Raw genomic sequence first — 16,221 nt, forward strand, 5'->3', positions numbered from 1 at the left:
ATATCAAAGCAGATTTCTTAGCCACAGACCTGTAGTATGAAAAGAACATGTTTCTTTTAAACAAAAACACAAATGTAATTCTTATTTGAAAAAACGTAACTTTTATTATGAACATGTACATTTATCTTTATAAGCAATGATTTTTTTCATAATATGAGCATGCCTCAATTATCCAAAAACTATCTATCTACCTACCTACCTACCTACCCATTTATCTATATAAATTAATATACATTATACTGTTTGCCTACTTAATAGAATCACATGGTTAGTTTTATCATGACTGATTAGCCTACTTCTGATATTTTTGGTATAAATAAAAACGTTTATATATGATTTTTATTAAATGAAGTTCATCTATAACATCTTCCCTTTCAGAAAATTACCACATGACTACAAGTTTAGTATTATGAAGATTACAAGCAAATTTTAACATTAAGGTCCTGGGAAAAAAAAAATGCACAAAGTTAGATTAGAATTCACTCCCAGAGTAGATTATGTATACAAATACCTGTTTAGTAAGTATTTAAACAAAGTACATTTCAAGATTTCTATGCAGTATATGTTATGTGTGATTTTCAGTTGCTGATATCTATAGAATTAATAAACTAAGGTCTTAGGTACTTCTTTAAAAAAGAACAAAAGGTATTTTTCACTGCACACACTCTGAGGTGAAAATATGCAGGTCTAATCTCTTTAGATTTCTTGAATCTAGAAGTACCAGATTATTGTTTGGAAACTTAATACTAAGACATCATTGAAAAAACTTGTCAAGTTTTAAAGTGAAAATTGTGAGAGTAATTGTAACAACATTTTTACTATTTTCTCTACCAATAACTATATCTTGTGTAGCATTTCTGTGACATTAGAAACCCTGACAAAATGATTTCATAAAACATGGAGAAAGGCTAGAAACATTTCAACTAGATTAAAAACAATACAGCAAATATTAATGTAAAACTTATACTGATACCAATATACCACAAAAGTCCTATTATGGGTAATGAAAACTTATTTTTTTTAATGTCAAAGAACAATACTGAATAAAATTCAATTTTATATCGAATAAAAAGAGAAATTGGATGGTCATACTCAAGTAATTTGATCAGATTATATGTCACACAAACAGAAATGGGGAAAAAAAATCCACTTCTACAAAAATGCTTTGTCTTTATAAAAATATTAAACTACATTAAATAATAATTCACTTTTGAAGAAAGTGTTTACTGTATTACATAGGAATGAAAATGAGTAGGATAAATCTGTTACAAAACATTCAGAATATATGTATGAATACTATACATGGTCATCACCATCACAAATGTACACAACACCTTAGAAAAATGTTAGTTATCAATGTAAGAATTCAAAAACTTAATATTACCAAGATTATAAAACAACTCCAATTTAAGTAGGAATTCGGTCTCTCAAATATTCCAGAATAGCAGCTGTTCCTTTCATTAATATGGCTGCTCGAGGAACACGGAATGGATTTCCATCTAGTAGTAATGTTCTAAACAGAAGAGAGAAATTAAGAATTTAACATTTTACATTCAGGAGGCTTCTAATTTCATTTGCAAGTTTTTTGTTTTTTTTAAAGATTTTACTGGAGAAGGGGAACAGGACTTTATTGGGGAACAGTGTGTACTTCCAGGACTTTTTTCCAAGTCAAGTTGTTGTCCTTTCAGTCTTAGTTGTGGAGGGCGCAGCTCAGCTCCAGGTCCAGTTGTCATTGTTAGATGCAGGGGTCCCACCTTCAGCTCAAGGTGCCATATCTTGCGGGACTCCAGGAATCGAACCGGCAACCTTGTGGGTGAGAGCCCACTGGTCCATGTGGGAATTGAACTGGCAGCCTTCGGTGTTAGGAGCACGGAGCTCCAACCGCCTGAGTCACTGGGCTGGCCCTCATTTGCAAGTTTATAAACAAAAATGTGTGTATTTTTTTTCTAAGCATTAAAAAAGTTGGAATTATAACTACAATAATAACCAAAACAACATGAATCGAATACTTATTATGTGAAAGGTACTGTGCTAAGTAGTTTAAATTCACTGATTCTCTTAGTTATTTTAATAACCCTAGGATGTACACACCATTAATATTCCTATTTTAGAGGTAAAGGAAATGCAAATTTAGGGAAGACAGACTTACCTAAGATCACACACAGCTATTAAAAGGAGGAGCACTGAACTACCATTTAACCCATCCTCTTCTCAATCTTATGATGACCACATACTAAATGGTTGAATTCTATACCTCACAAGTATACAACGAGCATACCAACAAGTACTCGTTCCACAGACTATAATGTAATCAATATATCCCCCACCTGGGAAACATTAGCACGTCTGCCTTCTCACACCCTTGACCAGATACACATATAAAAATCTATTTACATGTTCTGAAATAAAATTCAATTTAAGATTTAAGAGCTTGTTGGTTTATTTCTTTGTATAATTAATGAAATTCCTTAAATTATAAGATAGAATTTTATTAATGTTCAATAACTTAAGTGCTTGTGTAAACAAAAGTCAAAGATTCACACCATTTCATACAATAGATCTAAATTTTATATCTTCAAATACTTGTATGTGTCTTGGAAATTCTACTAAAGGTTGATTTTCGTAATTTATTAAAAAATGAGTTAATTACAGTCAATCCTCGTTATTCACAGACTTCATATTTGCTAATTGGCCTACTCACTAAAATTTATTTGTAACCCGAAAATCAATAGACATGGCATGGCACTTTCAAAGTCATTTTTGGACGTGCACAGAGCAACGAAAAATTTGAGTTGCTTGCTAGGCACACTCACAGCTGAAGTTGAACAAGGTGACGCTTTGCCTTCTTGTTTCAGCCCTCCTACTGTAAACAAGTGGCCTTGTTGTGGTCTACTCAGTGCAACATTTTTTGTATTTTTGTACTTGTTGGTGATTTAACTGTTTAAAATAGCCTGCAAGTGTAGTGCTGAAGCGTCATCTAGTTTTCTTAAACAAGGCTGTCATGTGCCTTGTTTATACATGTTAGATAAGCTTCATTCAGGCAGGAGTTACAGTGCTCTTCGGCCATAGTTCAATGTTAATGAAGCAATACTATTAAATAAGGTGTCTTAATAAAGAAGCACACAAAAAATAAGGTTATGCATTGATTGGTTGATGAAAATGTTGTGACACAGAGGCTCCAAAGAACCTAACTCTTGTACTTCCCCTAGGAGTAATGGTTCAGTATTCACTATTTTGGTGTTTACAGAGACTTTATAGAATACAACTGCTGCAAATAATGAGAAGCAACTGCATTTGCCTCGTATAATTCACTACAAAGAGGTACCAGAGCAGATGCCGGTGCTGTCCTAGTAAAATATGTCAAACCATCACATGCCGTTTTCAATAATGAAATTATTTCTGACACATTCTGCTTAACTACTTGGCTTTCTGTTGAGATCTCAGACTCCCTTTATAGTCACTTAAAAAGCACTTATTGGGAGCCTACTTTGTTCCAGGCACTGGGACAACTATATCTAAAGGAGGACAAAGAGATGGTACATGAGTCTAAACAAAGCAGGATGGAAAATCAGGAGCGACTAACTGTGCCTGGAGAATAGGGAAGGTTTGCAAAGGTGATATTTAAGTTGATTACTGATAAAAGCAGGATAAAGGCATTTGAGGCTGAGGTAACAGCAAACACAAAGAGTGAGGAAGACCACGCCCTGGAGTGAAGCCAACTTGAAATAAATGGTCGTATTCTGTCATTAGATCTTAAACACCCTATATGCACAGCTAAGGAGTTTATATTTCCCTGACATTTTTACACAATAAAAAAGAGAAAAGGATCAATCCTTTTCTCATTGTTTCTCAAAAGAAACAATCATTTACTATATTTAAATATACTTTTACTTCAACTTTCCTGCACTACCTCAACAGAGGTAAACAAAATGACACTTCAGTAAATCAATCAAGTAAATGGAAAAACTTAGTAGAATGGTGTAGTTACCTTAAGTTCACACAATTACCGAGCTCTGGTGGAATTTGTAGGAGGTCATTATTTTGCAGGTCCAATGTGATCAGATTTTCCATTTTCTTCAATTTTTCAGGGTCCACAGATCCAACCTGATTGTTACTAATCAAAATTGTTTCAAGTGTAGGGATGCGATATAGAACTTCAGGTAGTATTTTGAGCCTATTAATATACGAACAGAATAAGTATATTGGAATCAGAGGAAAAATCATTCCTTCAAATACATGATCTGAAGTTTGATATCATGAAATAAAGTTTTCTTTAGTGTAAGTTATTTTATATAAGTCCTCTCTATTTTCAAATTTTCCAGAAAATAAAGAAAATGGACTAATTTTGGAAACCTGGAAATATGTTAAGTGGACAGACTTGTAGCAGTTTCTATTTATTGTATAAAATCAAACAAAAGTTGCAGTCCATTCTCCCATGTTTTCCTTTTCACAGCCAGGAGATAAGGAAATCTCAGATTCTCTATAAAATGTTTCCATGTAGGTATTCTTCCTTACTTCACTTTTATTTCTTATAAAACAGAATCACTGCCATTAAGTGAAAATTCGAGATTTATATTTTGCTTTTACTGAAGTTTCAAAAATAAGTGCATTTTGGCTCCTGAGAAGATGACAAACTAACGTTGGCTACTAGCTTCCTCATCCAAAGTAACCCTTAAGATGCCACAAGATTGATGGGAAGTCTAATGGCTCTCAGAGCAATGAACACAAGGTTGTTGAGGGTCCCTTGGGGTACAGATGCTGGCACGGTTTCAGTGTGAGGCAAACTGCAGGCCTGGACTAGAAAAGACGAAGAGGGACTGAAGGAGAACTTTCTAGCTGTGACCTTTCACTTCCCATACTGCCCTTCCTTGGCTGCGTCGAAACAAAAAAATGCAAGAGTGAAGGGTAAACTCCAGGGAGCACTGCCATTCCAGAGGGACTGAGGAGCCAACAATCATGAGTGCAGATGGAGCAAACGTCGCCCAGGGCGCCCTCCTCCTCTGCTTCCCCACCAACCCGTGAACAAGGTAACTAAAAAGCAGGCGGCTCATCTGCCAACACAGAAGTTAGGGTTAGCTTTTGCCACCTCCCCAGACATTACCTGACAATGCAATTGACAGCTGAATAAACAACTCACAAATTGATAATTCAATTCACAAATGAAAATTAGGAGAGATCTGAGAAGTGCATACATATAAAGCAAAAATAATGGAGCAGACAGAACAAAAATTTAAATAGGGAGCATTTTCACATCACTGTGCCCTAGCTTCCTCACTTGTCAATGAGGAATAACAGTACAAAATGTACACACTGTTATAAGGATTGAGTGAATTGAATTGAAAACCTTCAGGTAGTAGCTGGAATACAGTAAATGTTAGCTATTAATATTTAAATTAAATTGTTACCAAAATCAACTTTCATCATAGAAAACAATATGACGTTGTTAAGAGCCCCAACTTTGGAAGTCAAACCACCTGGGCTCTGATCTCAACTCTATAATTAACTATCTCTGTGAACCCTAGGAGAGTTCCTTAACTCCTAATCCTCCATTTTTAACTGGCCATAACAACAGAATCTACTATGTAGGGCTTTTGTGAGGATTAAATAAGAAAATACATGTACTTAGTCCAGTACTTTGGGAGCAGATAAAAAGCTCCCAATAAATATTAGCTATCCTTAATTATGGGCAGTATCTTTATAGTGATTGAAGAATAAAATCTAAGTTTCATTTGGCATAAAAAGCTCTTAAAGGGCTGGCTACTGCTTACATGCTCAATTTCATTTGTTCTTTCTATTCTTCCCACTCCTCACCTCATGGTCCGAGCCATACTGAACTTCTTGAAGGGTCCCAAAGATATGCTCTCACAACCCTGAGCTTAGTACCGTACATGCTATCTGCTCTGCCTGGGATGCCCTATCCCTGGGTGTCTGGCGAATCTCTATCTACTTTTCAAGTCTCTGTTTCAATGCTACTTCCTCTACGTTCACTTTTGGAAAAGGAAACACTTTTGTCTATGCACTAAGCTTCCATTATAGCAATTATAATTATTTGAATATTTGTTTTCCTACTAGGCCACAAGTTTCTTAAAATGGTTAAAAGGAACAAAAAAATCTACTGGACATCAGTTGTGAAAATTCTGAGATAGCAATATCACTTTCAACTCTAAGTAGAACTAAGTGAAAATAAACCTGGATGGTGACATAAAGTAAAAACATAGGGCCTTTTTGTGTTTTTGGCTCTTTAAGTTGTATTCTCTAGTAAGACTTACAAATTTTCCACAGAATAATTGTTAGTCACAGATTTATCTGTTCTGTCTCTTACCTGTTAAAGGAAAGATTGATTGTTTGTAGTCTTATCAATGATTCCATTTCTTCAGGCAAAGAACTTAAAAAATTGTTTCTAAATTGGAAAAAAAAAAAAGATAATTTACAAAAAAAGTTTGTACAACTTTAATAATGAAATTTTGAAAAATTATAAAAAAATTACATAGCTCAGTTTGTCCATCTTTGACCTGATCTCCTTAAGGCTGAGTCCTAACAATGCTAAGACAGTCGGCAGCCTCAGGTATTTGATTAGTGTGCCAAATCCTAATACCAATATGCTACCAATTCATAAAGCAATAAACTCTTTAATAATAAATTTAGCAAGGCAAACACTGTAAACTAATCCCTTACTCCTTCAAACTGAGCTCAGCAATACTTCTCACGGTCAGCACACTTTAGATCATGCCTGTATGTACCACATTATTTCATACCACAGATATTTGATTGGTGTTAATTCATATATCTTGCATATAGACATGAAATTCTATTCTAAAAAGAACTGAAATATTTTACAGAAAAAATGAAAACAGGGAAGCAACAAGATTCTGCATATTTAGAAACTTGGAGCTTTCTACTACGTAAGTATTAAGAAGTCCATTTCCACTCTAAGTTTAGAATTTCAATATGCACAATGCATTTTTGGGGGGATCTTATGATGAAACATGGCAGTAAACAGAATCTCATTTACTACTGGAAGAATCTGGGAACAATGCTAGAAGAAAGGTTAACAAGGTAGAAGAATTCTAGAGGCTGTATAACTAATAATAACAGAAAATATCTGTGAGAAAATTACATCCAAGTACATGGCTATTACAACTAAATAATGTCCTATTACAACCAAATAATGTTCTCTAACCTATTTCTTTGTGTTCAGAAATCAAGCCTAATCTGTTAAGTGTATATATATAAATACACACACACACACACACACACACACACACAGAAGAATGGGACAAAAAGAAAGACAGCAGCAATGGGACATGAATTCATTCTCCCTGCTGTTAATACTGAACTAAAATGTGGTTTTACACTGTTTAGCCAGTGTAATTGCCACCTGAAAATAGAAGAAAGTCTACGTTTAGTAGGAGCACAGTATTAGTAGATTTGCTCTAAACACGCAAGCAAAATATTTTTATCTCTACAGGAAGAATAAATCCTCAAACAGATATAATTTACCTTATTGTTATTTGACTACTGCTTGAGTAGAACAAGAGGAGCTATGCTTTAAATAAACTAAAAACACACTTAGTAACAATATCTGAGCAGTAAGAAGTCCAGTAGTAGAGTTATACTTCACAAATAGTTTTAAAGTCCAAATAAATAAATGACTATATAACCCTGAGACATACATTATTACCTTCAAAGAACTGTGATACTTCTGATCTTGTCACTTCAACTTAGAATACACTTAAATTTAACTTTACAGAGCCATAAGCAGTTTTTCTTTTTGTTGCCACTCATAGTGGTTTTTTTTTCTTTCTGGCCTTGCATGTTTTATATAATTTTTTGAAACCAAATAGGTTCTTTTTAAGAGAAGCCATTCTAGCTGCTGTGCCAGCATGGGGCTTTGAAAGTTTTATGCTGTTACTTTCAGGAAAGGAACAATGTGAAGCAAACACTTCCATGTATCATTTCTAATTTTGCATAAGCAATGGATCTAAAGAATGTGTTCAGATTTTCTCGTATTTTAAATAGTTCTCTCATTACTTAACTTGTAAATTGCCTACAAATGATAGCTATCTGATTAAAATATTTCCCAAATGCTTGATTTTAGGTTTCTCCTAATATATTATTAGTAAACTAATAACAATTTCCATATTTACTTAGGAAAATACGAGGGAAAGGGTAAAAGTTAGGCAAAACTCAAAGACAAATTATAAAAAAGTAAAGAAATAGTATCAATAAATACCTGAGATCTAAAAAAGTCAATTTCTGAAGCATACATAATTCCAAAGATATAAAAGAAAGTTTATTAAAACTGAGATTGACATCAGAAACCATTTCCTTTAGTTCTACAATCCTGAAACAAAAATAATTTCAAAATGTTAGCACTTGAGTTCACTGTCAGAACTTCAAAACTATAAGCAGACCATAGAAGGGAAAATCCTGTAATTATTTCTGCTAATTCAGATTTGTGTGTAACTTCTACTTTTCTCATAAAAATTTCAATCAGTTTGGATGTGTAACTGATAAAAACATATATTTTAAAAACAGCCTTAATCTTATCAGTCCCAAAAATTCTATTGTCCTTAAATGTATGTTGAAGTTTAAGAACCTCTTTATTTTATATTTAAACCAGTACAAAGAAGAAAAATCAAATCTAGGCAATTTTTATACTATATTCTGTCAATGACTTGAATCCACAAAATAAACTGTTAGACATATATTCTGGAACACAGTACTTTTCTTTATAGACTGTATAATATAATACCATCTGGGTACTTCAAAGTGTTTGTTTGTTTTTAAATACGATATCTCAACATTTTAGAAGTATAGCGTAGTATTTGTTATTTACTAAATTATCATTACATTTAGTCATGATGGAAAGAAAACATTAAGTTAATTCCTAGGTTTGGAAAGTGTCACTACTAAGTAACTTAAGTCAAAGACTTACAGAGGAAGAATTAAACATTTCTAAGTAAGCCTAGTCAAGTTGAGTAGTTTTAAAGTATGTTATGAATTTAACTACATAAGAACAAGAAATGTTATATGTGATTTGCCAAGAAATTAAACTATAAGTCATTTTTATCTATATTAGCAAAGAGAAAAACAAAGAATATCAAATGCTGTGCTAAAAAAGATATAGTGAGAGATACATGAGTTTGGATATGTAACTGATAAAACTTTTTTGGCAAATTTTTGGATATATGTATCAAGAGTCATAGTCTTTGATTTCATAATTCTTCTGGAAATCTGGCCTAAAGAAACAATATGTTTGTTTTTACTTATTGCCATAATCAACTTATAACATATAAATTAGATTTCAAAAGTGTTGTTTACAACATAGGGAACTACTTATAACAAATTAACCAGTCAAGATAAAAATTATAATATAATTATAAATGGGGAATAGCTTGAAATAAAATATGCCACGAGTTAATAGAATAAATCAGTGATGGGACTAAAAATAATTTGTCCTTTCATTTAGTCCAAGACTTTATTAATAAAAATTACTTTTACAATTAGAATATGGTGAAAACTGATTTGTGAAATAAAAATTTAAGAAAGAGGGAAAGTGGTTCAGAAATTGTCTACAGCAAGGTATGTCTCTACTATATGTCTTCTCTGGCCTTCTAAACTGCTAAAAATATGATGAAATAACTGTGGTAATAGAGTAACATATTGTTTTGCATAAGAATAACCAGACCATAGGATAAAGTGAGAAAGTAAATAATAAGGCAAAGTCTTTTAACTCCTTCCATCTTCGCTCTCAATTAACTTGTTCCATCGAGGATCCCCAAGGTAAACTTATCCTATCTGATAGCAAATCTAAATGCTCACCTATTCTATGAAATATCCTCTAAGACCTTAAATAGGAGAGAATGAGATGGACTAGATCCCCATTTGCAACGGAATTTCTTAGTTATCATCTTTTATCACCTACATTCCCTAAAATATGCTCTGTAAAATAGAAAGCAAATTATAGTTTGTCTGACTTGGTAAAAATTTTAAACATCTAAAAAGTTATTTTTGTAGTCAGATGAAAGCCATTCTATTTTCCCAAATCATCTTTTTAAGTACTTAAGCGCTTACTAAGGGCTAGGCACTCGTTGAGTGCTTTATGTGGATTATGTCATTTAATTTAATTCTTATAAATAGGTACCATTATTATCTCTACTTCACAGGTGAGAAAACCAAGAACAGCTATTTGCCCAGACCAAAGCCTCCAGCTTGTAGATCTGGGATACAGATACAAGCAATTGACTCTATTGCCCCAAGTTCTTTAACACTGTCCTATTTTGTCTCCCTTACTGTTGTTTTAATTGCAAGGTGATTTGTCAACTTTCTTTGGATACATAGTTTACTGAGAGAGAACAATCGTTTTTAAAAGTTCAACATATACCAATTTTTTCTTATGACCTAAAGATTTTGCTATGATTAACATAAACAAAGATGTATTAAACAGTACAAAATACAATGCAAACAACTTCTAATATGTGGAAGTGAAGAATCCTTTTCTGGAAGGAAAATATTAACAGGGCTCAGTCAATTTTATTCTTACTGTTAGTGGAAAAATTCAGTGGCTTGGCAATTCATTAATAGAAAGCCCCAGATAAAAATTCCTATTAATCTACATGGACCAGCTCTGGATGGTCTCTTAACACTTTCCTCTAATATTTAATTACATGGGAAAAAGTATTTCAATACTTTTAATAATTCTAATATCTATTTTCCAAATCTAAAATATAAAAAAGAAACAAAGTTTTAAAAAACCTACATACATCTCATAACAAATATTAAAAGTATCTCAGGGAATACTTCAGTAAATTTTGCTAAAATTCTTAAGTGTTATTAATGCAAGAAATTTCACATGTACTTTCAAACTAAAAAACTATGAAAAATATTTACTTTTGCAACTAAGATGCAAACACAACTGAGAATGAGTTACAACTTAATTCAAATGGCATCATGAACAGTTCTTACCTTTTTGGAATTTCACATAGCAGGTTCTTACTAAAGTTAATGGAAGTGATAATGTTGCTTTTGACTGCATCAAACACTTCATCAGGAATCAAAGTTGTTTGTTTATCACTAAATGAAAAATGGTTTAAGAAATGCATCATTTTTAGCAGTCCAGATAAATATGATTATTACTTTTCACCTTTAAAGAACTTTAAAGATTTTAAAGGAAAAGTTTTGAAGGCAATTGATTATTCAGTTCTGTAAAGAGTGCCACAAAAACCTGCCAACCCACAAAATGTTAACCATCAGGAATTCAGACAACATACTGTGTCACAACACAACACACTGTGCCATACCTTCTGAGCATTCATATACTCAATGTGAATAAAAAGCAGAGATACATCTTCATAGTCTAAGATGTCTACAAGTCATATAGTAAATGGATAGTAATATAGTAAATGGATTCCTCTACCTCAGTATAGAATGAAATCTGTAATTGGAAAAACTGCTTTTGCTCCTTTTCTTAAACTCTCTAATGGGTTACCTGTCAACTTTCTTTGGGTATACAGTTAACTACAAGACAAGAATCATTTTTAAAAGTCCAACATTATACTAAATTAGTCTTCTCGTGAGCTAAACCAATTTGTCTCTCCTTTAGCATGTGACAAGGCAGACAGGATAGTGGCTTTAGAATAAACTATCCCTGGAACTACCATTAACGAGCTTTGTAATTTACCATCCCTGAACCTCAGTTCTGTGAAATTAGAATGTAAAGGATTATTCACTGTTATTTATGCCAGATCTTTTGCAACTGTAAATAAACTTCCTTTTCAGTAGATTAAAACTTTCAGTAGGATTTTCAATAAAATATAATCTTGAAAGTGTAGAATTCTGACATTTGCAGATTTAACAATTTGTTGATGTTATATAATTAGCTGTTATCCTTATGTTCTTCATACAATTTTTATTGCCTAACACATTATCCTCTTAAAAGATTCTTCAATGGAATGCCAAATGAATGACAGTATGTACAAGAAAACAATATTATATGGGAGAACTGTGTAAGAAAAGCATTGTAATAGGTAGGTAAAAAGATAGCCTAAATTTCATAATTATTATGCCTTCTGCTTCTGCGTTAGGACTCCTTGTTCTGCTGTGCAGATGCAACATTTTTATCTCTTCAATCCGATATGCTCAAGTCATGGGGAACTGATTTATTCTAATCAAACTTTGAAGATTCATGCTATTTTAAAAAATTTAGTTGAAGGCATGCCCTGAGATTAGGAATTTATTTGTATTTTAAATAGGATACTCCTTTCCAATTAAAGTCTATGAGGAAAACAAATTACAATAAATTTAGAACCTAAATAACCTAAGACGTATGGTCTTAAGTGCTATCTTTATTATGCTTTTGTGATATCTGTGCCTTTAAGAAGTAGAAATGATTACTAACAATTGTCGCCCCAATAAACTTTAAAGGAAAAAAAAAAAAAGGCAGAAATGGCTATCCCAAACAAAATTGTATCAATACAAGTTTATAGACTGTTTGGAGGATTAAAAGCAACAGCATATGTAAAGTATTTAGCACAGTGCCCACCACAGAATAGTGACTGAATAATGGTATCCATTCAGAGTGGAAGTAGGGGAAGCCAGAGATAAAAGAAATTGTAAACTAAGAAATTCTAAGGCAGGAAATGAGTCTGTCTCATAATTCAGTGTGTATGACACCTAGCTTAGAATTTGATACCTACATAGGCTTCAAAAATATCTACTGAATAAATGAGGAACATAAGACAGGCTGTTACCATGCTATGCTATGAGAAGACAGACCCAAGTATAAGTATGGAAGAGTACTACCTTGTGTTAGTGTCAAAGAAGGAAGTTGGCGTAGAGTAGTAATTTCTACATACATCAGAGTGGCAAATGAGAGGTGAGAACAATACCATGTTTCCCTGAAAATAAGACCTAGCCAGTCAATCAGATCTAATACGTCTTTTGGAACAAAAATTAATGTAAGACCCGGTCTTATTTTACTTATAATATTTACTTATAATAAAATATAAGACTGGGTCTTACATTAATTTTTGCTCCAAAAGACGTATTACAGCTGATTGTCCAGCTTTCGGAGAAACATGGTATGAAAAAAAACACAACAAATCTGAAAAGGAGACTATCCTGACTGCTGAGAAGGTGGTTCCTACTGACACATAAAGGAAAAGAAGCCAGACACTGATGCTGGCTGCATGGATAATTGAATAAATGTAGTCGCCTATCTGATTTGAGTGTGTATTCTTTTGTATTTTTATTACAATGCCCACATATATACAATCACTGCAAGACCTTTAACAGTATTAGTTATTTTTGTTTTTGTTGCCTTAGATAGTACTGAAAGAACACTTTACAACCACTCCCAATCTTTGCACAGGTATCTTCTTTCCCCAATCGAAGACACTTCCACAATATATTACCATTTTTAGGCTTTTGTCTCAATTTATATATCAACAATGTTTCACATTTAATATATGTGCTACCAGAGCATATTATTATTTTTTTAACTTTTATTTATTTTAAGTGTGTTTTTCTAGGACCCATCAGCTCCAAGTCAAGTAGTTGTTTCAATCTAGTTGTGGAGGGAGCAGCTTACAGTGGCCCATGTGGGGATTGAACCGGCAACCTTGTTGTTAAGAGCACCGCGCTCTAACCAACTGAGCTAACCAGCGGACCCAGAGCATATTATTATTATGACATATTATTTGACTTCCATTCAGATATATTAATGGATACAACCTCTCAAGCTTCCCTACTTGAGGTGTTCATTAACTAAATTATACTTATTTACTAATATATACCCCTCCCACCCCCACAATATAAAATCTTCTCTGGGTGCTAGAGGCAGAAAATTTTATTACCAACTGATAAAAGTGAACTGACATCTTGGGATGCTTAACCATGGAGCTGGGCTCCCGTTGACGCTCTAGCCCTGACTTCCTGTTAAACTTTGTGGTAACTTCAGGGTTAGGGATGCTAATAAATAGAATAGCCATCTTGAAACCTGGCCATTACTTTCCTTCTTCACGAGGCAACCAGTTGGAGCCCCAGGTTGGAGGTGTGCGTTCCTGCACTGCAGTGGTGATTTTTGTTTCTTTTTCCTTTTTTCCCCCAATAAACCTTTTTTTTTTCTTGTGGATTTATCTGGAGAGTTATTTTTGTCAGTCTATACCAACCAATACTGCCACTGTTTTATTTTTTATAACAACAAAATACTTATTACAAATATTTTACTATTAATAACGATTGGTCTATCTCTTAAGAATAACAAACACAAATCACCTGAGGAATGGGCATTTAAGTTCATTGTACTTTCAAAGCTTTTATCTTATCATTGTTTTTGCAACTGCTATTATTCTAATTTAAGCACTAATGCATTCTGATGAATTCTTCCTTACCAATTGTCCTTTTTCAGAAGGATTATTTCTGAAATTTTCCTATGTGTTTTGCAATGTCCACATACACAAATTACATACCTATAGTCTAATATTTTTAATGTGATGATGGCATGCATGTTGACTCTGGATTCACTTGGTAGTGTCATGGCAGTCTCAGTAACAGAGTCTCTTTGGTTAGCTTCATCCTCTGGGAAAAAAATATATAAAACCAGTCAGTATTTATACTACAAAGCCATTTTTAAAATTTTAAAATTACATAAAAACAGTACATATAATTTCCAGAAATTATTGGTGAGCATGCCTTTAGTCATACGTTTCATTTCCAATAACTCATATCTGAGTGTGCATTTAATATTTAATACAAAATAAAGTTACTATATATGGCTTCAAAATCTATTAATAAAGCCTACCATAAGGAAATTTAGAAGTAGGAAAGAATAACTATAATGTCTCAGAAGAAACAACAATAAGTAATCCTTCTTCTTAAGCAAAATATTAGTCCATTAGAAGAAATCTGTTAACAAAACAAAAAGATTATTTCCCACAAAAGTCTACCAGACAGGCATAGACCTATCTTTTCAGTTTAGGATACAATGAAGCTGATTATCCCCAATCACGTAAAATCTGGCAATTTGCATAACCAAGTAAGCTTTTAATACATTTATTTATGTTAAGACTTTTTTCTGAGCAAGTGCAAGACTTTATTTTCAATAGACATTTCCTAGCATGCCTGTATACTCACACATTCACAATCAACCCTCTCACTAATCTCCAAGGACTGTTTAACACTGCCTTGTATGGTATCAAATAAAAAGCAAACAGAAATCACACACATTTAAAAGAAATGGCTTTGTGATGTTTTGGCAAAAGAGACTTCAGCAATCTAGACAGAAGTAAAATAAAATTATTAATTTTCAGCAATGTGAAAAAGATGAAACAGTTCTAGTATTCAAACACAAGGAGCAGAAGGCACGCCCAAAGAACGTAAAAAAAAATGAGCAGTATCCCTGATCTTGCTTCAGCCCAGTGGGCATTTAATGAACATTTGTTAAATATTACTAAGTGTATTTCTCTTGCATTGAGCTCATCAGTTGTTCATCAGTCAACAACTTTTTTTTTTTTTTTAAAGATTTTATTGGGGAAGGGGAACAGGACTTTTTTTATTGGGAACAATGGTCAAATTGTTGTCCTTTCAATCTTAGTTGTGGAGGGTTCTGTTCAGCTTCAAGTTGTTGTTCTTGCAGTCTTAGTTGTGGAGGGCACAGCTCAGCTCCAGGTCCAGTTGCCGTTGCTAGTTGCAGGGGGTACAGCCCACCATCCCTTGCGGGAGTCGAACCGGCAACCTTGTGGTTGAGAGGACAGGCTCCAACCAACTGAGCCATCGGGAGCTCAGCGGCAGCTCAGCTCAAGGTGCCGTGTTCAATTTTACTTGCAGGGGGCGCTGCCCACCATCCCTTGCGGGAGTCGAGGAATTGAACTGGCAACCTTGTGGTTGAGAGCCCGCGCTCCAACCAAGAACTGAGCCATCCGGGAGGCAGCTCAGCTCAAGGTGCCGTGTTCAATCTTAGTTGCAGGGGGCAGAGCCCACCATCCCTTGAGGGACTCGAGGAATTGAACTGGCAACCTTGTGGTTGAGAGCCCACTGGCCCATGTGGGAATCGAACCGGCAGCCTTCGGAGTTAGGAGCACGGAGCTCTAACCGCCTGAGCCACCGGGCCGGCCCCACTCAATAATTTTTAAAACTATTACTTCCCCTGCAAATATCATATATTTTATTTATAGAAGTAGCACAGAATAAATGACAAAATATCAAGTAGAAATAAAATAC

The 16,221-nt window shown here is 33.8% G+C and overlaps 1 protein-coding gene across 4 annotated transcripts in view; it reads right to left on the reverse strand.

Annotated features, from left to right (window-relative positions):
* Window positions 1-16,221, reverse strand: part of LRRC40 (leucine rich repeat containing 40) — a 56,398-nt gene that overhangs the window by 7,393 nt on the left and 32,784 nt on the right. For 2 of the 4 annotated variants that reach the window (XM_019755082.2, XM_019755083.2), the window contains exons 10-15: window positions 14,472-14,580; window positions 10,969-11,076; window positions 8,234-8,344; window positions 6,323-6,400; window positions 3,989-4,174; window positions 79-1,513 (exon numbers count right to left, since the gene is read on the reverse strand). In XM_019755082.2, the coding sequence (XP_019610641.2) occupies window positions 1,408-1,513; window positions 3,989-4,174; window positions 6,323-6,400; window positions 8,234-8,344; window positions 10,969-11,076; window positions 14,472-14,580 (698 nt within the window). In that variant the 3' untranslated portion in view covers window positions 79-1,407. Of the gene's footprint in view, window positions 1-78; window positions 1,514-3,988; window positions 4,175-6,322; window positions 6,401-8,233; window positions 8,345-10,968; window positions 11,077-14,471; window positions 14,581-16,221 lie in introns of those variants that run through there. The other 2 variants (XR_012497278.1, XM_074334942.1) reach the window with 2 other exon arrangements.

The sequence above is a fragment of the Rhinolophus sinicus genome, linkage group LG06 (assembly GCF_036562045.2).
Source record: "Rhinolophus sinicus isolate RSC01 linkage group LG06, ASM3656204v1, whole genome shotgun sequence".
NCBI classification, from domain to species: Eukaryota; Metazoa; Chordata; class Mammalia; order Chiroptera; family Rhinolophidae; genus Rhinolophus; species Rhinolophus sinicus.